The 25167-nt window shown below is 32.5% G+C and overlaps 4 protein-coding genes and 1 long non-coding RNA gene across 5 annotated transcripts; 2 read left to right on the top strand and 3 right to left on the bottom strand.

Annotated features, from left to right (window-relative positions):
- Positions 1-1832: 1832 nt before the first annotated feature.
- On the bottom strand, positions 1833-5258 carry Gen (XPG-like endonuclease). Its single transcript, XM_075305721.1, has 5 exons — positions 4990-5258; positions 4604-4919; positions 4379-4532; positions 4026-4329; positions 1833-3415 (listed from the first exon to the last, which is right to left on the bottom strand). Exons 1-5 carry the CDS (start codon positions 5145-5147, stop codon positions 2017-2019), a joined length of 2331 nt encoding a protein of 776 aa, XP_075161836.1. The 5' UTR covers positions 5148-5258; the 3' UTR covers positions 1833-2016.
- A 1023-nt stretch (positions 5259-6281) lies between these two features.
- Positions 6282-6818, bottom strand: LOC142232641 (uncharacterized). The gene is made up of 2 exons (XR_012721153.1): positions 6560-6818; positions 6282-6491 (listed from the first exon to the last, which is right to left on the bottom strand). It is a non-coding gene; the product is annotated as an uncharacterized LOC142232641 (long non-coding RNA).
- A 1485-nt stretch (positions 6819-8303) lies between these two features.
- On the top strand, positions 8304-10137 carry Polr3G (RNA polymerase III subunit G). The gene is made up of 3 exons (XM_075304754.1): positions 8304-8580; positions 9205-9342; positions 9406-10137. The coding sequence occupies exons 1-3, from the start codon at positions 8431-8433 to the stop codon at positions 9769-9771; spliced, it is 654 nt and encodes a 217-aa protein (XP_075160869.1). The 5' UTR covers positions 8304-8430; the 3' UTR covers positions 9772-10137.
- A 138-nt stretch (positions 10138-10275) lies between these two features.
- COX7B (Cytochrome c oxidase subunit 7B) lies at positions 10276-11226 on the bottom strand. The gene is made up of 4 exons (XM_075304755.1): positions 11111-11226; positions 10985-11051; positions 10494-10660; positions 10276-10434 (listed from the first exon to the last, which is right to left on the bottom strand). The coding sequence occupies exons 2-4, from the start codon at positions 11028-11030 to the stop codon at positions 10378-10380; spliced, it is 270 nt and encodes an 89-aa protein (XP_075160870.1). The 5' UTR covers positions 11031-11051; positions 11111-11226; the 3' UTR covers positions 10276-10377.
- A 3049-nt stretch (positions 11227-14275) lies between these two features.
- On the top strand, positions 14276-21996 carry Sec3 (exocyst complex component Sec3). Its single transcript, XM_075304650.1, has 7 exons — positions 14276-15099; positions 16304-16531; positions 16591-17040; positions 17102-17462; positions 17566-17698; positions 20992-21499; positions 21561-21996. The coding sequence occupies exons 1-7, from the start codon at positions 14416-14418 to the stop codon at positions 21906-21908; spliced, it is 2712 nt and encodes a 903-aa protein (XP_075160765.1). The 5' UTR covers positions 14276-14415; the 3' UTR covers positions 21909-21996.
- Positions 21997-25167: the final 3171 nt, after the last annotated feature.

The raw sequence follows: 25167 nt of genomic DNA, 5'->3' as shown, positions 1-25167 counted from the left end.
AAGAAATAATTTATTTATTAAAACTATTTGTGTGGGTTTATAACACAAACACGGATTATATTTTTGTTCCGAAACTATACAAAGGATCAGCAGATCAATTGCCCAAGGAAAATAAAATGTTAATTTTGTAATAACAACCAGCAACCACCAACTTAATTCAATATCGCTCCATGTAAAATAGCGCTCCAAGTTACCTAAATGAACACCGCTTTCTATGTGCGAAATAATGGTTTCTATAAAATTTTTTCGCAAGAATGAACATAGTACCGGCCTTATACCGGCAAAATATGTTTTGTTTATAATTTCTGTCTGCAAATAATATGGCTTGCAGAAAAAATCATCTGTCACATTTTTCGATTAAAAGTCCGAAAAAAGTGTTCACACGTGTGACTCAGAACAACTAACTTTGTGTGTGGTGTGTAGAAAGTGTATAGTGTGGTGCACAATGTGGTGTGACCCAGAACAGGCATGATTATAAATATAACATTTATACCACTATCACAACACATTTAACATAATAATAGAATGATATTGATTTACAAGTGGCAAGTTACATGTTGCAGCGTCTATCAGCCAGGGTTTTTATTCTCGATGGAGGCAGCGTGTCTGTAAAATATCTGAAAAACAATCACTTAATTCAATTTGGAAAGTAAAAAATTGTTCACCAATATACCCTTTGCAATTTTAAGCGAAATAACTATGTTTTCCGCACTTCACGCATGGTGTTTCACAAAATATAAAATGACTCTTGTAACAATAGTGATGGCAAAATACTTTCATGTACATTTCATACTTTTTCATACGCTTCCCCCATCACAGTTGGCGATTGTTGCAGTGTCACTTACGAGTCTGTGGTAGCGATGATAAAATGGAACTTTGAAATGATGGCAGGGTATAAGCCCCGAGTTCAAAATTTTATTTATTTATTTAAGCAATTCAAAGCCTTTAAAGGGTCAATTTAACGAATTACAATGTACTACTCTAACGAACATTACAATATTATATGAAAATATAAAGCATCAATTAATAAAAAAAAACTACAATCTTATATGAAAAATTGAACCAGCAATCCTCTATCAATAACGTTATACATATTTTTTTGTTTTTTCTTTTTTTTTTTACATTATTATATGCTCGCATGTATGAAAATTGATAATGTTCTTGGATCCCATTGAATTTAATATATATATTTTATTCGCGAGTCAGGAGACTACTCATTAAACAATGTTTGCATTATCTTTAAGTCAATTATCTTTATCTTTAGTCATCAAGCTGGTGTAAAATATTGAAATATGTAAATTAGAGGTGTGCGCGTGAGTGAAATTTCACTCTCACTCACGCACATTCACGAAGTCAAATATTTATTCACGCACGATAAGTATCGTAGCCACTCACAATCATGCACATTCACGAAATGAAAAGCAGTAATCACGACTCACGTAATTCACGCGTGAATCACGTGTGTCACGATAATTTCGTGTCACGCGCACACCTCTAATGTAAATATTTCATAATGTAGAAATAATTTAGAAAAAAATCGTGCCACAGTTAGGGTTAAGAGTTGATTTCTACCATTCATGCCCACATCAGAAATTTATTTTTGGCAAAATTAATGATTTTCATACTCTTTGTATGATTGATACTACCCACAAAAGTAATAAAACGTTTCGCAGTCCCGAAAACTACTTTGTGAGCAATATAAAACCCAGCATCTGTTATGCATAACAAACTGGCCTTTGCAAAAACTATGGGGAAACGGTTATTTTTATCAAAATATAATAAAACTTTTTTGTTGCCATAACAATAGTTTCCTTTAAATGAAACAAACTTAGTATTGAAGACGGTATTAAGCTCGCATTATTAATTTACACAATATTTTCGAAATTTTGCTTAATGCTTCATATGCAAAAAACAATATATCTTTACTCTGCTTTTGCATATTTTTTCTGATTTTTACTGCTAACCTTGAATTTGTAGTAGTAAAAGGATCAGTACACCTAATTTTATTTGTATATTCTAATCACTTAGTTGTACGATGTCATCATATCCATCTTCGTGTACAGTACTGCATTTTGCTAAACTAGTTTCCATAATTTTCTCAAAAATGTCCCCATCATCATTTTGGAAACTGTTATTGAAGAAATAGCTAACTCCATCCGTTTCTTCGTAGTTTTCATTGCAAGCACTTTTGGAGTCAAAGTTCAAGCTTATCCTTTGTTTCTGTTTAAAACGATCGACGACATTGAGAGGTCTTCCCATATTCTCAATTTTATCGTTGCCCATTTTAACAAGTATGTCAAAGCTATCGTCCAGCGATACACGTTTTGCTTCCTTATATGTAACTTTTCGAAAGCTATTGGACAAATGGCGTTTTTCACATAGCACATCCAAATCATCCAAACACTTTGATATAGATTCGTTTGCCTTTGACGTCGATTTGGTATCGTCCAATAATGTACTTATATTTTGAGGAATCGTTTCGTAGTATAGTTGGAGACCTTGATGTTTCCTCAATGTTACGGTCTCATGAGATTTTCCAACAATAGTATTTACAATATCGGACATATCCATGACATGATTTTCATCATCAGTTTCCCAGTCAGAAAGAATATTTTTAGTTATTGGAGTGGAACATGTTTCCTTTTTCGGCATCACAGATTTTTTTGGTGTTTGCTTTTCCAGTAAAACTTTTTGCTTGAAAAACTTATCTATCATTTGTAAACCTGGATTAGAATCCACTTTTATTTTGGACTTTTTCTTGGGCTTTATCGTCTTAGATACTTCATTGGTTGCTTTAATCAAATCCTCTAAATTTTCTAATGATCCTATTGTTTCGCTTTCAGTTGACTTTAATTTTCCTTTAGATCGTTTCTTTCCAGGTTTTTTAGGTTTTTCCTTAGATTTTAGAAATTCTTCAACGTGCATAGGATAAGCAGCCTCCATCATATTCATTGGTTCCACAGTAGTCCAAAGATCTTTGATACCTTTGGGGTTATCCTTTTCATATTCATGCAGTTGATCTTCTGGTATAAGTCCAATAAAAGCACCCTTCTCGTCTTCCCACAAAACTTCTAGGCTGGGAATGCTCTTAACTACTCGCTTCTTTACTATTTCCTTTGGAGTAACATAAGCAACTGTCGATGATGAATCTCTTAGCGAGTCAGAATTGAACAATTGCCATCTGGTTAGCAACGGAAAAAATTTTTGGAAACAATAAATTTCGGGCCACTGGAGAAGATGGCCGACTTGTCTAATAAATTTCACCATATTTGGTTGTCGCCAACATAATACCAATTTAGGAATTTCATTCGGTTGTCTCAGAAACTCATCTATTATTTCTTCTGAAGGGAAGGATGTGTTGACCAATGCTTTCTTCCTTAATGTTAATTCCGCCTTTATCGACAATCGCTCTTCCCTAAAAATAAAATTGCGTTTATAATATACGATTCATATATTATCAATACCTTAATTCCATCATACAACGTGGGAAGGAACACATGACTTAGCTCAACATTACCATGATATTTTTATCTTAACTTGGGATTGGCTTATAAAGCAAGATCAATCGAACTGGATTTAATATTTTTTTATTTCTACTTTTCAGAAAATAGTGACTGCTTTCCCTTTCTCGGTATACTTTTTGCTGTTTCAGATTTTTCTGCTTTGCCTACTAAAAAATTTCTTTTGTGGAACATAATTTTTTTTGCTGATACATATGTTTAATTCATGCTAATAATGGAGGAGAATGGTAATATTAGTGATTTACAAACTTTATTAAATGTAAACTATTTTAAAAGCAATAGATTTAGTCAAGCGTTGTTAATAAATGGAATGAAAATATCTGTCATCATCTTTTCAAACCTCTTAGGATTAATACTCACTCACGAAAGTCGAGTAGAAGAAAGCGCAGAATGGAAGTTCAAAAATATCACTGGAATTTCTCCGCATAAATATTCCCTAACAATACAACAATGGATGGAATTAAGGTACCAATATACAATATAGATATATATCTATATACATACTTCCATAAACTTTCATCGCAACCTCGATTAGTTCGGCAGACTCCACAGCCATTTTTCGTGTGGTTTTGGGTTCGGCCCAAATGACCACAATTACTGCATATTGTTTTGTCATCAACGCGCATTTCAAGTGCAGTATACTTATCATCTTCGTATCGCCAACTTCGAATTTTATCCAAAATTTCTGAATTGTTGTACATGTTAAACAATTTTAAAACACTATCACGACCAATACCATCTACACCTTCTGGGCAATAGTCACACCCACACAAGAGCGCCATAGCGATTACCTTATTTTGTCCGAAATCTGTTTAAATTTTTTTTATTGAATCTTATTATTGAAAATCGTTTCTTACCCATTTTACTACATATATTTCTCATATCGTATATATCCACAGCACCGCCTTGAGCTGCTAAAGCCCCTTGGGATGAAACTGAAAAATTTCGATATACACGAATGGCACCATATGCGAAGCAATCGGAGTCCTGACTTATAACACCATCTACTAGCTAAATTACAAACAAAAACACTAAACAATTATGTATATTAAAAACGAAGTTTCATAAACAAATATACGTACACCTTTGAGATTGAGAAAAGCGCAATAAGCCTCTGCTTCCCCAGGTCCTTTAACACATTGAATTCCCATAGAAAGGAGAAGATTTTCACATTGCTTTAACACTTGGTTGAAACGAGATCTTCCCTGCTCACCACTTTTAGATGGTTGACTACTATTAACTTGTTGCTTAGGTTTTTCTTTTGGCCTAACTCCTCGAAATTGTACTTCATTTCTCTTTTCCATTACTTGCTTTTTAAGTTTGGGAGCTGCTCCCTCGAGTACAAAAATTGGGGTTACTTCTTCCCATATTAAGTAACATGTCCGAAAAAATAAGTTCCTTACAACATGAATGTATTTATATATCAACGGTTTGCTAATTTATACATACAATTTAATTCCATACTTACTTCAGATGATGCCTAGGATGAACAAAATAATCTACAACGTTCAAGCTTTCACAAACCCAACCAGCTAAGTCAATAGCCACAACTTTGCCCCTTAAATCGCTGATAGGTTTACGTTCAGCATGGGGTGTTAAAACTGTCCATAAATCCTTAATACCCATGGAAACATAGAAACTTTATTTTTTCAACACAAAACAAAACTTAGCGCTTTGAATAGCAGTATACAGCCGGTAAATTAATTTCGACGCCGTTCAAAATTTTTAAAGTGAATAATAATAGGTCTATTTATTTTACGATGAAACCAGGGCATATTTTTAAGGTAGCACCATAATTTCATATTACATTGATTTCTTTAACAAAATTCCCCTTGTGAACAGAAATTACTAGTTACCTTATGGTGTTTTCTTTTCTGAAAAAAGTGTTTTGCCTTGTTTTGTCTGTACAGAATGCGCATTTTTAAAATGTTGCCAGTAACCTAAATAAATGCTATCATTTCAGCGGGCAGAAAAGAATTCAAAGGAGCAATCAAGGCAATTGTAGCACTCTCGTTTTTCGGCAGTGCTGAATATGCCCGCAATTTGCCTTTACACGTGGCACTATTTTCACAACAGAATTCGAAGCCTTTTCGCACTTTTGCTTGTTTTTTAGAAAAGAACCAAAAAAGTACATTTTCCTGGCAAAATGCAAAAAAGAGCGCATTTTTTACAAAAAAACACCATTAGATTTACGAATAAAGGCAATCACATTTATTATTGAGTTTGAGTGTATTTTATTAACTGAAAAAATGTATTTTGTATATACTTATTTCTAACCGGAAAAGCAAAAACATAATAATTAATTTTCTTATAAAACAACTTCAACATTTACCCTACCAGCATTTCAAAGTTCCATTTCATCTTCATCGCTACCACAGACTCGTAAGTGACACTGCAACAATCGCCAACTGTGATGGGAGAAGCGTATGAAAAAGTATGAAATGTACATGCCATCACTATTGTTACAAGAGCCATTTATATTTTATATTTATATTTTGTGAAACACCCCTGCCAACATTTTTTGAATTTGGGGGCGCTTCAGAGAATCCCCACTACGTCGAAAACAGTCGTATACGATATCCAAAACTCCTCGGAAAAGCGCCGTCACTATTGAGAAGTTGTACCACGCCAAGTTACTACAAAAAGTATCGCATGAGTGCAATTATTAGGAGCCCTGCTGGATACATTTAGAAGGACGCCAATAAGAGCCCCTTCAAACAATCAGACAAAGTGCATTTTAAGATAGTTGTAAAAGAATCATTGTGGTCAAGTAAAACACGGTTGTTTAGATGTTTATTAATTTTATGAAACATTTATAAATTCTCATAAATATAACATTTATACGGCTATCACATCACATTTAACACATTTTTATGCATTAATAAGAGATTGATGTTGAGTTACAAGTTGTAAGTTAAATGTTGTAGCGTCTATCAGCCAGTACTTTTATTCCCAATGGAGGCAGCGTGCCTGGAAAAATATTTGAAAAACTATCACTTTATTCCATTTGGAAAGTCAAAAATTGTTCACCAATTTACTTTTCACAATTTTAAGCGTAATAACTATGTTTTCAGCACTTTATTTTCATTTTCATTGAAATAAATTATAATAAGCCATTTGGGCTTGGTGTTTCACAAAATATAAAATGGCTCTTGTAACAATAGTGATGGCAAAATACTATCACAGTTGGCGATTGTTGCAGTGTCACTTACGAGTCTGTGGTAGCGATGAGGATGAAATGGAACATTGAAATGCTGGAAGGGACCAAGCGCAACTAGCTTCTTATAATTTATTTAAATAAAATCGATAATGAAGTGCTGGAAACATAGTTATTTAGCTTAAAGGTGGGTATTAAGTTCGAGTTTAGCCGCTAATTTTCACTAAAGTGAAAACTAAATGAGTAAAAAACGTCATAAAATTATACATATTTGTCACAGATTTTATTATAACTTGATGGGGAATATCCCAAAGCAAATTTTCACAAAGTTTATATTCCTTAAAATTGATTATTAAAGAAAAGTAATCGTGAAAAAATTACGTTTTTAGCGGCTAAACTCGAACTTAATACCCACCTTAAAATTGTAAAAGGTATGTTGGTAAACAATTTTTGAAGTGATTCAGATATTTTACAGACACGCTGCCTCCATCGAGAATAAAAACACTGGCTGATAGACGCTGCAACATCCCTGCCAGCATTTCAAAATTCCATTTCATCCTCATCGCTACCACAGTCTCGTAAATATCACTACAACAATCGCCAACTGTGATGGGGGAAGCATATCAAAAAGTACAAAATGTACATGAAAGTATTTTGCCATCACTACTGTTAGAAGAGCCATTTTATTTTTTGTGAAACGCCAAGCGCAACCAGCTTGTTATATTTTATTTAAATAAAAACGAAAATAAAGTTCTGAAAACATAGATATTACGCTTAAAATTGTGAAAGGTATATGGTGAACAATTTTCGACTTTCCAAATAGAATAAAGTGATCGTTTTTCAAATATTTTTCCAGGCACGCTGTCTCCATCGAAAATAAGCAAACTGGCTGATTATTTATAATAATTTATAAATGTTTAATCAAATTAATAAACATGTAAACAATAGTGTTTTACTTGACCACAATGATTCTTTTACAACTATCTTAAAATGCACTTTTTCTGATTGTTTGAAGGGGCTCTTATTGGCGTCGTTCTAAATTCATTAAAAAAGTCACCTAATAATTGCACTCATGCGATACTTTTTTGTAGTAACTTGGCGTGGTACAACTTCTCAAAAGTGACGGCGCTTTTCCGACGAGTTTTGGATATCGTATACGATTGTTGTCGACGTGGTGGGGATTCTCAGAAGCGCCATCAAATTCAAAAAAAAGTTTGGCAGGGTATTTGTAATCCTTCAGCGGTTTTATGTAAATCGTACCATATTTTTATTTGAAAAACAATTTATATATTGAGAATCGTAAGTGATTCGAAATCGGTAATGGTGTTTTCTTTTCTTGTAAAAATTGCGGACTTTTTCAGCATTTTGCCCGGAAAATGGGCTTTTGAGGTTCTTAAAAAAAGGCAAAAGCGCGAAAAGGCTTCGAATTCTTTTGTGAAAATAATACCTGCATTTTCAGAACTGCCGACAAACTAGAATGCTTCGATTGCCCTGTTTGCTCCTTTGAATTCTTTCAGAAAAGAAACACAATGTTGGCAGTTATCGCAGAATACTAGTATGATTTTTGTACATTTATAACTCTACCTATCTTGTTGCATCCTGCAACAAAACAGACTGGTTTACTTTGTAAAGTTGGTAATGGCAACTCTTAAAAACGGCATGGATAATTTTATGTTTACAATTTAAAAGTTCCTTTGAGATAATTAAAAATATAGTAATCGCTCGTAGGTGTTATTATATTCATTGGACGCAATGGCTGGCAGAGGAAGAGGTGTGAAAACGGGCTCTTTAACGCAGGAACAATTACAAACACTGGGATGTGTGGGCAAAGACATGCCACAAGTGGCGCAAGCGCCTCCACCAACTTTTCCACCATTAATGTCGAAACCAGTATCATTGGAAGTAAGAAACTTTTTAACATGGTTTCGGTTTTAGTGGCTTCTCGCCGAATTGTTGGAAAATAAGTATATTATGAACCTTTATATGCTACTCAAATCAGGCAATGTTAGGTATTGGCCTAGACCCAATGTTTTGTAGAAGAGTCCATCGCGGAACTGCAAAACAGATAAGTTATTAAGGCTATAGTATTCGGGGGGATATGTACTTATTTTTGCCGATACTGTATTACGAATATTCGTAATATCATATCCCGATGTAATGGAGAATCTTAACTCAAGGAGGCTATTTCCCATGTCATTAGTAATGTGTAGTTTAGATGAAATAAAAAAGCAATTTAATTTACTTTTCTGTTGATCAGACTCTCCAAAAAAAATACGTAGTTATAAACAGAGCATCAAAAAAAAAAAAATCGTTGCGATATGGTGTGTACGCTGTCATGGGGACGAGGCCCTCACGACGGAAGGGGCGGGAAAGTGGGCGATGGGACCGTTCGAAAAAAACTGGTTATAAGTGTTTCACGGTATCAAAAAATAGATTTCTTTTTTCGATCCTTCAATATTTTTATTTACACCTTTACATCTTGCTCCCTATCATACTAATTTGTATCTAAAATTATTTGTTATCTAGACAACGGCGTCTCAAAATTATCAAATTCTATGGAAGGAAGATTTTCTGACGCACATGAGAGATTCTGCGTATTTCTTGCAGCCCTCTGGAAAAACTATTACGGCCAGAAACCCACTTCGATTCAGAAATAAGGGATTGGTAATTTAATTGAATTTTAGCGCACAAATGAAATTTATTTAATTTCTAATTTATGTTTTCCAGAATACAACAGATTGCACAAAAATGAAACCAAAAATTGAATTTAATTGGTCTTTGATGCCGGCCGAGTTACAAATGGCAAACAAGAAACGGCGATTTATTTCAAAAGCTTCAGATGAGTCTAAAAAGGCTAAGACTGGAAATATCGAAGATAAGTTAAAAATATTAGAGGAAAAAGAACGCACGGAGGATGATACAGAAGTAGCAAATAAAGGAAACTCTGATTCCGAGCAAGAATTGGAAGAAGAAATGGGTGAAGATGTTGATGATGAAATGGACGATGAAAATGATTACGGAAATGCATATTTCGACAATGGTGAAGCATATAACGAAGAAGATGATAATCTAGATGATGGGCCAATATATTAAATTTTATATAAACAATTTGATGTAGAAATATCGCCTAATAATTTTTGGTTTATTTAGAAGCCGGGGTGGGTTTCCCCCACAAAACGATTGATACGTCATTGTTTGTAAATAACAGTCGTTTATTTCAGACACGCTGAGATAAATCATTACAATTCGATGTTTAGCTAAACGAAAATGGAATTTCTAAAATATCTCCATGGAAAAAAATTTGAGTGCTTCAAATTCCCTAAAATGTTACAATCCGATATATAATTGACCAGATAAATGTCTTGAATTTATGGATACAAACAAATGATTAGTTTGGGTGTATTGCTACATAATTTTCTACACTCAATACCAATAAATAAGTTTAATTCTTTAAAGAAATTGATTTATATTTTAATTAGTTACCACTTTTTATGGAAAATCTTTAGGGCATCAGAGATAATTTCGATATTTAGATTTAACTAATGTGATTAAGCCATAATTACTTGTTGTCCTATAAATAATTTGATATTCAAGATATTTTTTTTTTCTTAATCAAACACTTTTATTCCATTATTTTTTCTTTTTTTGCGTTTGATATTAAGTAAATTTATCCTACAATACAGAATCACACAGTTCAGCTTAATCCAAAGATTGAGGGGGGCTGTAATTCAAGAAGATGATGCCAGTCGACTTGGCCTGTAAGAATAGAATATAATTTTTTATTATGGTAGTGGATGAATATCGAATTATCATACAAGAGCAATAGTTCCAACCAAAGCGGCAACACCAGCAAACAAGACAGCATTATATTTGGAGTTTTGACGGCTGTGGTGCTCTTTCCAGTCACCTTGGGGAACGGGCAAGTCATTCATAGTAACTTTGACGCCGCTGCCGTGATAAGCTGCACGGGATAATACTCCAGCTGGTTAAAAAAAAAAAAACTATAATTTTTAGCAGAATATAAATAGAAACACCAAGAAAATGTATACTATTTTCTGAGACATATCACAGACCATTCAGATGTAATCGACTCATATATGCAATCATAAAAGAATTTGAACTAATTCTTGCTAAAATGCAAGCAAATAAAATTATAAAACAACAGAAAGCTGTAGAATGAAAAACCATTTCCATCGAAACAACTAGAGTTGGATGTTTTTCCAAAAAACAACTGCAGTTATGTAATTTTTAAGGTTAAAAAATCTAACTGGGAAAATGGTAAATTGTATGAAGTTAATTTACTTACCATTCTTCAGGAGTAGTCCTTGCTTTACGAGGTGTTTAGCCAACATGTTTGCTTTGGATTTTCAACACTATAAATGTAATAGATACAATAAAACAATGATTAAAATATTTTTAACTTCGTACGTACCTTGCACGATTGAAGATAAAACTTGGAGCTATTTTGACAAAACTGTGATGTCGATTTGACAGCTATCTCAGTACATTGCGTTTATTAATAAGAAGAGGAAAATTACCAAAGCCACTAATAGGGTATTCACACATAAAATAAAGTCTGTCAGACGTCCCAGTAAACACAAACGTTTGAAAAATGCTAAATATCAACAATTTTTCAAAGGATTAGGGTAATGCGCTTTACAGACTATCAGTTATTCCGGACGACAGTACTCGTGTCGAACATATCCCATATATTGTGCACATTATCAGTTAAGTCCGAAGGCATAATCGATACTGCTGCATGTTTATGGGATCGATAACACATTTACCGATTATTTAGTCATCGCCGACATGTCGTACCGATCCGACATATTGTAAGATTCTTTACAAACACCGACATTCCGTCCGGAATAACTGATAGTCTGTAAAGCGCATAATATTCAAGTTGAGAAATTGTTGAGAAAATCGCGTTCTCAATAAAAACAGATATTACCCTCAACAGTAAAATTCAACACATTAGCTATAATTTCTCAAGTTTTATCCTCAAATTGAAATACATCGCTACTCAATAATTCCTCAAACAATTTTCGATACGAGTCAAATTAAAAATTAACATTGTTGCTAATACTTTTCAACCAAAATTTGTATACATGATATCAGAGAATGAAGCCGCCGACTTATTTTTACCAGTCGAAGCCGTCGCCGAATTTGTCGACTCATCTCGACTCAAAGTTAGCCGCCAATTAATCAAAAATATTGATTTGAATCAGAAAAAATTATTATTAATTGTTGCATTTTTTGTTAAAATGTTTAACTTTCCACCGAAAATCCGTCAGTATCAAGTTGCTATAATAATTTTGCAAAAATTTGGCTCAGAACATTTGAATTAAATGTAATGCGCTTTACAGATTATCAGTTTTTCCGGACGACAGTGCTCGCGTCGAACATATCCCATATATTGTGCACAGTATAAGTTAAGTCCGAAGCCATAATCGATACTGCTGCATGTTTATGGGATCGATAACACATTTACCGATTATTTAGTCATCGCCGACAAGTCGTATCGATCCGACACACTATAAGATTCTTTACAAACACCGACATTCCGTCCGGAATAACTGATAGTCTGTAAAGCGCATAAATGTGATTGTAAGATCAGTTGTACAACTAATCTCATTACCATTCGGATAACATCAAATTGATTTTATTATGGATAATTGTCCGCCGCCGATAATACAAATTTATATCGGCTTAGCCGTCAAGCCGCCGCCGCCGGAGGCAAAAAATTAGTATCAGCCGCCGCCGACAAAAAATGGGTCGGCTTCATTCTCTGCATGATATCCCCACTTCTAATTCTATGAATTTTAATTAATAAGTTCAATTATATGAATAAATTAAATTATAAATTTAATTTATTAATTTTATATATAAAATATATCATAATACACAACACTACATAATACACTCAACAATAAATAAGAACAAAACAAGAACATGGAAATGTTTCTGGAAACTTTTTCTTGTCTCATTTTTCATCGGTCAGCTTCTTAATGTTTGCAAGAATGTACCATCGAAAGATTTTAGTTTTCTGCAAAAAGATTTAAATTTAATGACTTCTCTAAAATGCTTATTTAATTTTTCATATTGACTTACCAATTATTATAAACTATTTGAGGCAGATCCAGTTAATTGTCCAACATTTTTTCATCGGTCAGCTTTTTAATGTTTTCAAGAACGTAGAATTCATAATTTTATTTTTAGGCAAAAAGATGAACATTTAGTGATTTCCTTTAAATTTTATTAATTTTTTTTTATTTTCACTTACTTATTATTATGAACTATTTAGAGTAATTTCAGTTATTTGTCAAAAATTTTCCAATTTTTGTATTTCTTCCAATTGACCACGCACTTCGTTGCACAAAGAAGAATTAACATGGTTTTTTCGTTACATTTTAGGGTAGTGTGTTGTCAAAGTGTTCTCATATTATCTTAAACACCTTTTCAAAGATTTCGTCAACATTTTGGCAAATTGGAAGTAATTTGAAGATGAGCTGTTTCAAATCAAATTGAAAAGTTGTTGCATTTGAAAAGCGCTCATCCTGTGTTTATTGGGACGTATCTCTATGTGACATGAATAGTGTGTTCTTGAGAATGAAAAAAATATATTTAACTCTTTTCTTTTTCAGTTATTCTAAAATTTAGAATCTAAATAAAAATTTAGAATCTAATAAATGGAAATTGAAATTGAATTGAAATAATAAAGATACTCTAATAACCCTATAATTTAGTAAATTGATGTGGTACAACTTCTCAATTCTGACGGCGCTATTCCATTGAGACTGGGATATAGTATGCGACCATTGTCGTCGTGGTGAGGATTCTAAAAAGTCCCCTTCAATACAAAAATGGTGGTGCACTTTTTTACGAATAATTTTTTCTTAATTTTTTTTTTAATTTTAAACCTCATTCACATTAGGAACGAAATCTACTAAAAGTGGATTTGAAATCTCTTTTTTTATAAGGCAAATGGTAATTGAAATCTAGCTAAACAATTGAAATCTAGCTAAATGTTGGAAGTGCAATGTGAATGAGGTATTAAAGAAATAAACTTTTTCAATTGTTGTTTTGTATCATTCCTCATAAGTTATAATAAAATTATACAAATTAATAAACATCTAAACAATCAAATTAATAAACATATAACAATCCTAAAATGCACCTTTTTTGATACTTTGAAGGGGGTCTTATTGGCGTCGTTCTAAATTTATCTAAAATGGCACCTAATAATTGCACTCATGCTATACTTTTTTGTAGTAAATTGGCGTAGTACAACTTTTCAATAGTGGAGGCACTTTTGCGTTTTGGATATCCTATACGACTGTTTTCGACGTGGTGGGGATTCTCAGAAGCGCCGTCAAATACCATGGATTTTCTTAAAAAATTGGTTAGCGAACACTGCAAATTAAACTTTTTGTGATACTCCACTATTTACACAACTTACAACAAAAAATATACGATATTAACATGTTTATAGATGTCACCTTGTTTTTATATGGATTGCAATTTACTACCTGTAAAAGTTTTCCGTTTACATGACTGTCATACATAAACAAATCAAAATCAGCTGTTCACAGACTTCAAAAGTATATGTCATCGATTTGGCTTTTAATTTTTAAAGAGGCGGAGATTTAGTTTATCTCATATTTATAAAGAATTTTTATTATAAATTTTAGACGCCTACATAACCTGGGCATTTCTGAATTCTCATCATTCAACATAATGTTATCCGTTGGTTCTTTGGCCAATATCAAACATGTTTTGCAAAAGGAATTGTTCAATGGGTGCGGTGAACGTTTACTTTCTGTGGTCACCGTAACAAAAACATTTAAAAAGAAACGAGCCTGTTACCTATGCGTTGTTACAACACCTCCACCAGTGCCTGTCGTATCAGTTTGCCTAGTAAAACAAGCGGAACAGAAAGATGGTGAATACAAGAAGAAACGAGTCTGGCAGTTGGATGAGATCAAATGGCTGGATGGAAGAAGTGAGCAATTCGACATTCACGAATTTGATGTGCAGGTGGAAAAACTCTACAAATGGTATGCATTAAATTTACATGAACGACAAAACTTTTTGGTGGTACTTTATAAACAAATACAAAAATATGGCCGTGGTACCAAAGCGGAGTTCCGCAACGTGCCTAATGCTTGGCTGATGGACAAATCTCCTGAGAAACTTCCTGGCAATTCTACAGAGATGGGAGAACATAGAAGTCGCGTTAATAATCGCAAAACAGGAGCAGAGACCGAAGACGAAGAGGAATCCGAATTTCAAGAGTTTACAGCATTGACGGAGAAAGAAGCCAGTGAATTAACAAAGCTTTTTAACGAGTGTGATTATGCAGTAAAAGATGCGGAAATGTTAATCGAGAAACTCTCCACCGAATTGCACGATTTGGATGGGGTAAGATAATTGTTAACCCAGAACAATCGAAAGATTTTACTATTTGGAGAAGTAATATACTGAGTGCATGTATTGTTGGCCAACTAGGAACTGTTGAAACTTGAAGTTTTATATAGTTTACTCTCCTATAAAAAGTACAGAATCAATATTTAGAAAATTTTTAGAAGCTTGAGACGGAGAAGCTCTTATTGAATTTTGATGCGATGAGAAAAAGGCCACAAAACATAGCCTCCTTGATTTTTATAATCACTAGGCAAATTAATTTAGATAAATTTTTAATTTTTTTCCTTTTCAAATTTTTCGATTCAATTTTTACTACTTGCAGCAGTGATCTGTCAATATTCTCAAAAATTAGGTACAAATCCTTTTCAATTCAGGAAATTTTCAAAGTGCTTACGTCTCATTTTACTCCTTTTTTATCGCATACTTTTTTGTTTCTTTCCACCGCGAGTGCCAAATCCCTATTTCGTAGCGTACCCAACATGATCCTGATTATGGTTTGTGAAGGCAGAGTGTTGAACACAGGGTTTTCAATCTGGTCCAAGGACTCTAACCCCCCTATTGTAGTATGTTTATTTCCTGGAATTCTCGAAAATACAAACATATTCTATTCCAGATTAATGAACGTCATGAAAGTAAATGAACAGTAATCGATAAATCCTAGAAGGCCTGAAGAGAAAATTTATTCTAATCATAGATATTAGTGCTGAGTGGGGAACATCACAATTCATTATCCTATACATTATCATAGAGCTTAACACGTGAATCGTGAGTCAAGGTGATGGTAACGGCGAGGGTGTGATTAGCGAACCAAATGTCGTGTGAATTTCGTAAAAAAACGCTCACAAAAATAATCCCGCTTCCGAACATAAAATGCTTACGAGTTGAATTCATTTACAATTTTAGTGACTCCAAGGATGTTAAGAGTTTAATAACGCTCTCGATTTTAATCATGCTCATGTTTTCAGACACGCCTATCACGTAAATTACTCATAAAATTATTCGTAGGTCACGACATTTGTCGTGCGTGTGTACATATTTTCTTTTCGTGAGTTTGCGTGAGCGTAAATCCTACAAACAATATCGTGCGTGAGTGTGCGTGACTAAAATATTACTCTCGTGCACACCTCTAGTATAACTGGAGTTAAATTCAGAAGATCGTTGAAAATAAGCTTAACCTGTATATAATAAATTAACTTTTTAGGCTAATATGCAATCCGTCTTGGCGTCCGAAAAACAAGTAATGATGCTTATGGAGCATATTGACAAAGCAATTGGTGAAGCTGACAAATTTGAAGAACGCTTAGACTCATATGAGGAAATTTTGGGACATGTAAAAGAAACTATGGAGAAAATTGGAGGCAAAAATGCTATGATTAAAGTTGCCAATAATAACAACATAAAGTTGAAGGAAGAATTAAGCAAAATGATAGTAAGTATTTCATAACATAGTATCCCAACAAATAAACAAACATTAATATTTTTTTATAGTCTCAATTAGATATTCCAGTAGCCCATCAACAAGTCCTAAAATCTCCTGACTTGAAAACAGTTGAAGGAAGAAAAGCAGCAATTGCTGCTGCTCAAAGTCTACAGCAGGCTCTCAACAGTGATATAGATCCATCACTGCAACGTTTGGTAGCCGTTCGAGATCAAATGAAACGTTTTGAAAATTGGAAAATGAGTTTTTTGAGACCTGTTATAAAGGACTTGAACAATCTTTTTATACATTTATCGAATAAAATTGGAGGCACACCCCTATCGAGTACAGAACTTGTACTACCAAATCATTCCTCTGTTCACCAGGAACTCGCACCATATACTGAATTGATGCATTGGATCAAAGCAATGGATCGTTCTAAATACGAAGATTTAACAAAAAAATATACAGAATCACTGAGTGCAAATTATGATCGGGATATACGTAATTTTTTCAATTTGGTAAGGGCACAAAACAAACACTTCGAGATAATACATCGTCAAGTATAAGTATATTTTGCAGGCCAAACTTCAAATATCCGATAAGCTTCGTAGTTCACGTGAAGATTTGGATGTGTCATCATCTTCAACTTCAAAGAAAAATGCTGTATCTTCTGTCCCACATGGTACTTTGGGTGTTAATAGAGATCAATGGGGTCCAGGTGTGGATGTGGCAGATCGCAAACATTTCGATGCAGTTTTAGAAAAAGTTTTGGCTGAATTGGAACCTATAGTACTACAAGAACAACAATTTTGTATAAACTTCTTTCAATTGGACGTTATAAGTCCTTCAGCGAAATCCACTGGTTTGGATGTAATGGAGAAAAGTGTGGATATGTCACAATCCTTACTGTTGTCCCCCTCATCAGCCACTGGCGGTGATGGTACGTGTAAACGATTACTATTTTTTGTTTGTTTATAATTAGTTAGTTGAACTGATTATTATTATTATTGTTTAAATATAATATAATTGTAAATTATATTTAGGTGCTCAATTCCCTCAAAAGAAGATTGATCGTCAAATTAACGAAGAAGTACGTCGTCTTATGAATACACTGTTTGGTTGTCTCGAACAGGAGCTAATCAATTTTATACAAAGTTTTGAACGCTTCGATTATTTGTAAGTACTATTACTATATATTGAAATCTATTTTGTAAGTGGGGGTATAAACTACATATGAGAAAAAACGACGTACTCATCGGGGATAATCTGATAAGTACACAAGTTTATGATACAATGTCGCACTTCTGTATTGAAATCACGAACATAATTTCTTGAGCATGAGTAGTTCTGTTAGTGTTATTACTTTCGCGTATATTGATATAGACACAAGGAGTCTCTGCATGCCCATTGGCTGCAATCTGTTTTCCGAAATAAAAACTCACAACAACAACAATAAATTGTTTGATCCAATGAAAAATTTAATTGTTTTAATTAATTATTTTTTTTTTTCATTAAACATTTTTATTGGATCAATTAATTGTTGTTTTTGATCTCAACTTAAAACCATGCATTGACTACAAGTGCAGCTTAACCGACAGAGGAAAAGTATGCTTGTCAAATTTATTTGGGCAAAGCCCTATAAACTGCAAGATGGTTGGATGTACAGCTGTTTCGGTATTACCACATTCCTCATCAGCATCCTCTACTTGCAGCAAAACTATCAACCAATTATCAGAATAAATTCGGGTAATTCACTCAACCCAAAGTGAACTACACTTGAACCTTCCGAAAAAAGGTTTGATAGTCGGCTAAAGAAATTTGCAAGCATATCTCTTTTCCTTTACCAAACTCAAATCATCGATTTGAATGTAGTTGGCTGGGTTTGTTTTGGAGCGTGCTTCCTCTATCTTCATTCGTTTCGTTTGTTATTGTTGGTTTCTCTTTAATCATTATTGTTGTTTTTGATCTCAGAAAATTTTGTAAACAATTTATTTCTAAGAAAATTTTGTAAAAATTTTTTTTCTACAGAAAATTTTGTCAAAATTTTATTTCTATAGAAAATTTTGTTGAAATTTTATTTCTATAGAAAATTTTGTCAACATTTTATTTCTATTGAAAATATTGTCAAAATTTTATTTCTATAGAAAATTTTGTCAAAATTTTATTTCTATAGAAAATTTTGTCAAAATTTTATTTCTATAGAAAATTATGTTAAAATTTTATTTCAATAGAAAATTATGTTAAAATTTTATTCCAATATAAAATTTTGTCAAAATGTTTTTTCGTTAGAAAATTTTGTCCGAATTTTATTTCTATAGAAAATTTTGTCAAAATTTTATTTCTATAGAAAATTTTGTCAACATTTTATTTCTATAGAAAATTTTGTCAAAATTTTATTTCTATAGAAAATTTTGTTAAAATTTTATTTCTTTAGAAAATTTTGTTAAAATTTTATTTCTATAGAAAATTTTGTCAAAATTTTTTTTCTCTTGCCAAATTTTATTTCTATAGAAAATTTTGTCAAAATTTTATTTCTATAGACAATTTTGTCAAAATTTTATTTCTATAGAAAATTTTGTAAAAATTTTATTTCTATAGAAAACGTTGTCAAAATTTTATTTCTCTTGCCAAATTTTATTTCTATAGAAAATTTTGTCAAAATTTTATTTCTATAGAAAATTTTGTAAAAATTTTATTTCTATAGAAAACTTTGTCACAATTTTATTTCTTTTGTCAAAATTTTATTTCTATAGAAAATTTTGTCAAAATTTTATTTATTATTATTATTATTTATTTATTTATTCATTATTTATTTATTTATTCAAAATAAAATGATTACAATGGACTACTCTCTAGAGTTTCATACAATATTCATACATAATAATACATAAGGTGTGCAAAAAAGATGTTGAATACTTATAATAAACAATCATTTACACAAAACTGAGAAGTGTATAATTAAGCAAGAAACAAGAAAAGATAATTCTCTTATTTCTATAGAAAATTTTGTCAAAATTTTATTTTTATAGAAAATTTTATCAAAATTTTATTTCTATAGAAAATTTCGTCAAATTTTTATTTTTATAGACAATTTTGTTAACATTTTATTTCTATAGAAAATTTTGTCAAAACTTTATTTCTATAGAAAATGTTCCAAAATTTTATTTCTATAGACAATTTTGTCATAATTTTATTTCTATAAAAATTTTTTTCATAATTTTATTTCTATAGATAATTTTGTCAACATTTTATTTCTATAGAAAATTTTCTAAAATTAAAAAAAAAAAATTGAAGTACCTCTTAGTTAGAGAGGAATGTTTCGCAAAATCTACTAAAATATCAAGAATTCTACCAATCTACAGTAAAAAATCTACAATTTTGGAAGAATTCTACCAACTGTGGCAACCGTGCTTGCATGCCTTCTTTAATGAACGTTGTTATTAACCTCACAGAAAAAAATTTCGCGAAAATTTTTTCAATTAAAATTTTAATTGAGTTTTAAAAAATATTTAATTAAAAATTTAATTGATTCAACAAATTTTTTAATTGAAACAAAAACCAATCACAAAAATTAATAGTATCAATTAATTTTTTAATTGGATCAATTAATTTTTTAATTGACCTTCAATTAATTGTTTAATTGATACTATCATTTCTGTGATTGAAGACATTTCAATTAAAAAATTAATTGGATCAATTAATTTCGTGATTGAATCAGAATTTTTTTTTGTGTGTGCTTCAAAGCTATTGTCGTTGTTGGTGTTTTTTCTTAAAATTCAACATAGGATTGCCTACAATCCATATTGCTAGTCAAATATATCTTAAGGTAATTAAGGAAGGAAGTTTCCAAATAATTGTGTGGTTTACGTATTAAAGACTTTAATCAAGTCCAATGTTACGAGAACTGAACTTTTAGGAATATCGGCTTAATAAAGACAAAGTTGACTTTTTGCAATAATCAAAATCGTATTTTTAAAATAGTTGGATTTTGTGTGATATGATGAGTGGTTTTTGACGATTACTTTTCTCGATTCGGAAGAAATTTTCATGAACAAACACTTAATTTGTATATTCCAATTATACTTTATAAGCATTACGAATTGTAAAGTTATACGAAAAGATGATGCACAGTGCGGGAGAAAAATGGTTAAATTTGGGAAGAATAATTCTCGTATGTATATTTCATAAGAAATTAACATAAAAGAACCAAATTGAATCATCTCACCCGGCCAGATCTCGCGAAAGACTATGGAAATGTGTAGTGGCCAACACTGAAACATATATGTATAGTCAGGCTTGCGAGATGGGTATCTGGCATTTTCTTTTCAGTGACTTAATGATGTCAATGCCCTTAATCTTCCTGTCCAATAAGCTCGAATAAATATTGTAATAATTACGAATTTTATTTATATGTAAATAATGTATGTAATTCAAAAGTAGCTCTTAATATAACTACATATCTTTTTCAGTTATTGCTTCTATGTGTTGGCGCGTTTAACTAAACACGTGATGCCCGCACAGGATACACATTCCTTCTTAAGTATGACATTTGCCTCCGTATTAGTTCAAGTCAAACGAAACTTTGATCGATTTATGCAGCAACAGTTGCAATCAATACGTGATGCCAAGCTTCCAAAACGGTCAAAGTGTGGTATACTGCCGTATGTGGAGAATTTTGAGTATTTTTCAAAAACAACAGAAGACTTTTTTCAGAAACCAACCAAACGTACAGATATGGAAAAATATATTCAATTGATTAATGCCATATTTGAAGGTATAAATACAAATGCCAAGGAACATCCGAAAACACCGCTTTATGTGATAAGAATGGAAAATTATCATCATATGCATTCACTTCTGGCCCTGCTTAAGATACCCGGCTTGGATGAGTTGAAAAAGGAGGCGAAAGCCCGCTATATGGAAGCATTAACAAATTATGTCATACAATACTTTGGAAGACCATTGGAAAAATTGAATGTAAATATGGGTGTGTTTCTTCACATATTGCTCACTTTGTTTTAATGTTGGTCTCTTTCAGCTATTTTTCGAAGGTGTTCAGCAAAAAATTGCCCAAGGTGTGAAAGAAACAGAGATTCATTATCAAATGGCATTTTCTAAGCAGGAGCTACGCAAAGTAATAAGCCAATATCCAGCCAGAGAAGTGAAAAAGGGCTTAGAAAATTTATACAAAAAAGTAGAAAAACATCTTTGTGAAGAGGAAAATCTCTTGCAAGTGGTGTGGCGAGCTATGCAAGGGGAGTTCATTGCCCAGTACAAGTTTTTGGAAGAACGCATACAAAAGTGTTACGCTGGTTCCATGATTAGTTTAGAATTTAATATTGAAGATATTTTAAACTTCTTTTCCGATATTGCACGTTCCCATTAACGTTATAAAATTATTTAAGTTATCCAGTTTATTTATTTACCACATTGTATATGATGACATGAATAAAGTGACATGTTACTATTATAAACATTGAATGCATTATAATTCACTTTGTGAGTTTTGAGATTCCTTAAATGAAGGGATAAGATTCTAACTAAAATGTATAATAACCAAGAGATTGGCCCAAAAGTTCTACTTATTGCTGGACCGAAAATAGTACTCTATTTTTTTTTGTGGAACACAAAAGTTTATATTTCCCCGAGGGAGCCACCGTGGTGCAATGGTTAGCATGCGCGCCTTGCATACACAAAGTCGTGGGTTCGATTCCTGCTTCTATCGAACACCAAAAAGTTTTTCAGCGGTGGATTATCCAACCTCAGAGATGCTGGTGACATTTCTGAGGGTTTCAAAACTTCTCTAAGTGGTTTCACTGCAATGTGGAACGCCGTTCGGACTCGGCTATAAAAAGGAGGTCCCTTGTCATTGAGCTTAACATGGAATCGGGCAGCACTCAGTGATAAGAAAGAAGTTCACCAAGGTGGTATCACAATGGACTAAATAGTCTAAGTGAGCCTGATACATCGGGCTGCCACCTAACCTAACCTAACATATTTCCCCGAAGTAGAATTTTTAACAGATAAAACAAAATTTCATACCCCCCGAGCATAAGCGTAGGAAGGCCTCTGGGGAGGGGGCTTAGACCCCCCAGGAAAAATTTTAGCCCCCCCAGAATTTGAAACTCTATGATTTTCCATTTTTCTATAAATGTCAATAGTTTTTTTTTTTAATTTTTATAAAAATTAAACAAGTATATACAATCGCACAAAGTTCCGCTAAAGACTTTCATGAACAATCGAATTACTTGGGTTGTGGTAGCAGTTACCGATGGCAATGTTTGAACTCAGATATTTATGAAATAAAGCGGTGGTTGAACTTATGATTGATTTAGTTTAGTCAATTTAATTAAAAAAATAGTAATTGATATTAAAACTATTCTTTCATAAATTAATATCTTAATAATGCTGCGAAAAAGCGTTGCCAAAAAAGTAGTGAAAATGTTCTTTTTGGGTCTAGAAGTGGTGCAAAATTGGCGGAGAAGCAATGAATGTAATATGAGCTTGTCATAGGACAAATTTCAACAGCCGTTGCAATGAATTTGCATCACTTCTTAAGGTGAGATCCGAATTCAGTGTTTTGGATGTGAACTAAAAAATTTTGTGATATTTTCCCAAATAAATAATTTTTATATTGTTTTTATGATTTTTAATGCATTCTGACGTTTGTTTGAAACGTTTTTCTTCGAATAATTTCCAAAATTATCGATTTTTCTATAATGGATTTAGCAGTTTTGTGGGAAAATTTGAATAATTTGTACCAATTTATTTATTCTTACTCTTTTTTTTTTAACTATTTGAAAAAAAGAAAACAAAAAATTACACATTAAAATATGAAAAAAAAAATGAAGTAAAAAAACTTCCTGTGTAGTTAAAATAATTGAGGACATTTTTGGAAGTACTTTTAAAGTTGTGCCTTTAGAACAACTCACATTTTTTTGCTGGAAAAAGTGTGGAACTACTTTTAGTTGCTTTATTATAAATTAATTGTCGAGTTATTTTGATGTCTAATTTTTTATTCAATTTTATGAAATAAAACATTAATTGAACCTATAAGTTCAGTCTATAAATTTTTAGCTAGGGGGGGCTATAGCCCCCCCTAGGAAAATTGTCTAGCTACGCTAATGCCCCCGAGGTGAGCAACTTTCAACTCCTACAGGTCAGCCCGTGGACCCACTAGGGACCCACAAATTTACAAACTTAGAGGAAAACGCCTCAGCTTTTACACAAAGAATTTATGTTGATATCTTTATCCGTTCTAAACTTGCAGAATTATTAAAAAAAAAACGATATGGAACCACTGTGCGCTGTTGTTTTCTCAAGAACAAATGGCTTTACTTTACAAATGGCTTTATATTACAAAGTATTTATTTTTGCCGTCTATAAAAACAATTTATTTTGATCGATTTTGTTTATATCAAACGCTGTTGTTTTTTCAAGAAGAAATGGCTTTACGCCGAAAGTCTAAACCATCTTGATGTTTCGTATTAAAAAGTTAATATAGCAAAGGGGGATTTTTTAGCTATTATATTTTCGGCAACACTGGTTTTAATTGCTTACGCATGTTTCTTGTTTTGTTTCACAGTCAAAAGGTGCAATTTTCTTTCGATCAGGTTGAAATTAGGCACGTGACATCAATATGTGTTCTCTATCTAATCAACATGCAAATATTGGTCCATATTTATATATAGCCCCCATATAAACCGATCCCCACATTAAATTTGCGGGGCTTCCAGAAGGTGCAAATTTCATCCGATTCTGTTGAAATTAGGTATGTGACGTCAATGTATAGCCTGAAACAACCATGCTGACCGATATGTATGGCCTACATATAAACCGATCCTCAGCTTTTAGCTTGAGCCACATGGAGAGGTAAAATTCGTCCGAATTTGCTATGTGACGTCAATATATGGCCTCTACACTCAAAAAAAAAAAAAAAACAATAAACAAATAAGTTTACTTGGATCCAAAGATTTTGACCTCGATAGAACTCGTTCGACATACAGAAACAGACTGTTAGTTCAAAGACATGGGTCTTTTACGGAGTGACGCAAATTCACAAAATGTGTGTCCTAAATTTAATGAAAAAAAATTTGTAGCAAAGATTATAAACATTATTTTATATTATGGCCTCAAACCACCATGCAAAAATTGGTTCCCTTATAAACCGATTCCCATATTTCCGGAGCTTCCTGGATGTGCCAATTTCATTCGATTCGGTTGAAATTTGATACGTGTTTGAATTAGATTATAAAGGGTGATTTGTTAAGAGCTTGATAACTTTTTTTTAAAAAAAAACGCATAAAATTTGCAAAATCTCATCGGTTCTTTATTTGAAACGTTAGATTGGTCCATGACATTTACTTTTTGAAGATAATTTCATTTAAATGTTGACCGCGGCTGCGTCTTAGGTGGTCCATTCGGAAAGTCCAATTTTGGGCAACTTTTTCGAGCATTTCGGCCGGAATAGCCCGAATTTCTTCGGAAATGTTGTCTTCCAAAGCTGGAATAGTTGCTGGCTTATTTCTGTAGACTTTAGACTTGACGTAGCCCCACAAAAAATAGTCTAAAGGCGTCAAATCGCATGATCTTGGTGGCCAACTTACCGGTCCATTTCTTGAGATGAATTGTTCTCCGAAGTTTTC

This window comes from Haematobia irritans, chromosome 4 (genome assembly GCF_050003625.1).
Source record: "Haematobia irritans isolate KBUSLIRL chromosome 4, ASM5000362v1, whole genome shotgun sequence".
Taxonomy (NCBI): domain Eukaryota; kingdom Metazoa; phylum Arthropoda; class Insecta; order Diptera; family Muscidae; genus Haematobia; species Haematobia irritans.
Note: the sequence above shows the minus strand (reverse complement) of the source record. Positions and strands in the feature narration are given on the sequence as shown.

Bases quoted from the DNA above. Each gene is read 5' to 3' on its own strand.
- Sec3 (XM_075304650.1), top strand. From the start codon at position 14,416: ATGTTATCCGTTGGTTCTTTGGCCAATATCAAACATGTTTTGCAAAAG. The intron at 15,100-16,303 runs GTAAGATAATTG...TTAACTTTTTAG, and splicing joins AATTGCACGATTTGGATGGG to GCTAATATGCAATCCGTCTT. The intron at 16,532-16,590 runs GTAAGTATTTCA...ATTTTTTTATAG, and splicing joins AAGAATTAAGCAAAATGATA to TCTCAATTAGATATTCCAGT.
- Gen (XM_075305721.1), bottom strand. From the start codon at position 5,147: ATGGGTATTAAGGATTTATGGACAGTTTTAACACCCCATGCTGAACGT. The intron at 4,330-4,378 runs GTAAGAAACGAT...AAATTTAAACAG, and splicing joins AAATATATGTAGTAAAATGG to ATTTCGGACAAAATAAGGTA. The intron at 3,416-4,025 runs GTATGTATATAG...TTTTATTTTTAG, and splicing joins TGCGATGAAAGTTTATGGAA to GGAAGAGCGATTGTCGATAA.
- COX7B (XM_075304755.1), bottom strand. From the start codon at position 11,030: ATGTTGGCTAAACACCTCGTAAAGCAAGGACTACTCCTGAAGAATG. The intron at 10,661-10,984 runs GTAAGTAAATTA...TTTTTTAACCAG, and splicing joins AGGACTACTCCTGAAGAATG to CTGGAGTATTATCCCGTGCA. The intron at 10,435-10,493 runs GTATGATAATTC...CTATTCTTACAG, and splicing joins TGGTTGGAACTATTGCTCTT to GCCAAGTCGACTGGCATCAT.
- Polr3G (XM_075304754.1), top strand. From the start codon at position 8,431: ATGGCTGGCAGAGGAAGAGGTGTGAAAACGGGCTCTTTAACGCAGGAA. The intron at 8,581-9,204 runs GTAAGAAACTTT...TTTGTTATCTAG, and splicing joins CGAAACCAGTATCATTGGAA to ACAACGGCGTCTCAAAATTA. The intron at 9,343-9,405 runs GTAATTTAATTG...TATGTTTTCCAG, and splicing joins GATTCAGAAATAAGGGATTG to AATACAACAGATTGCACAAA.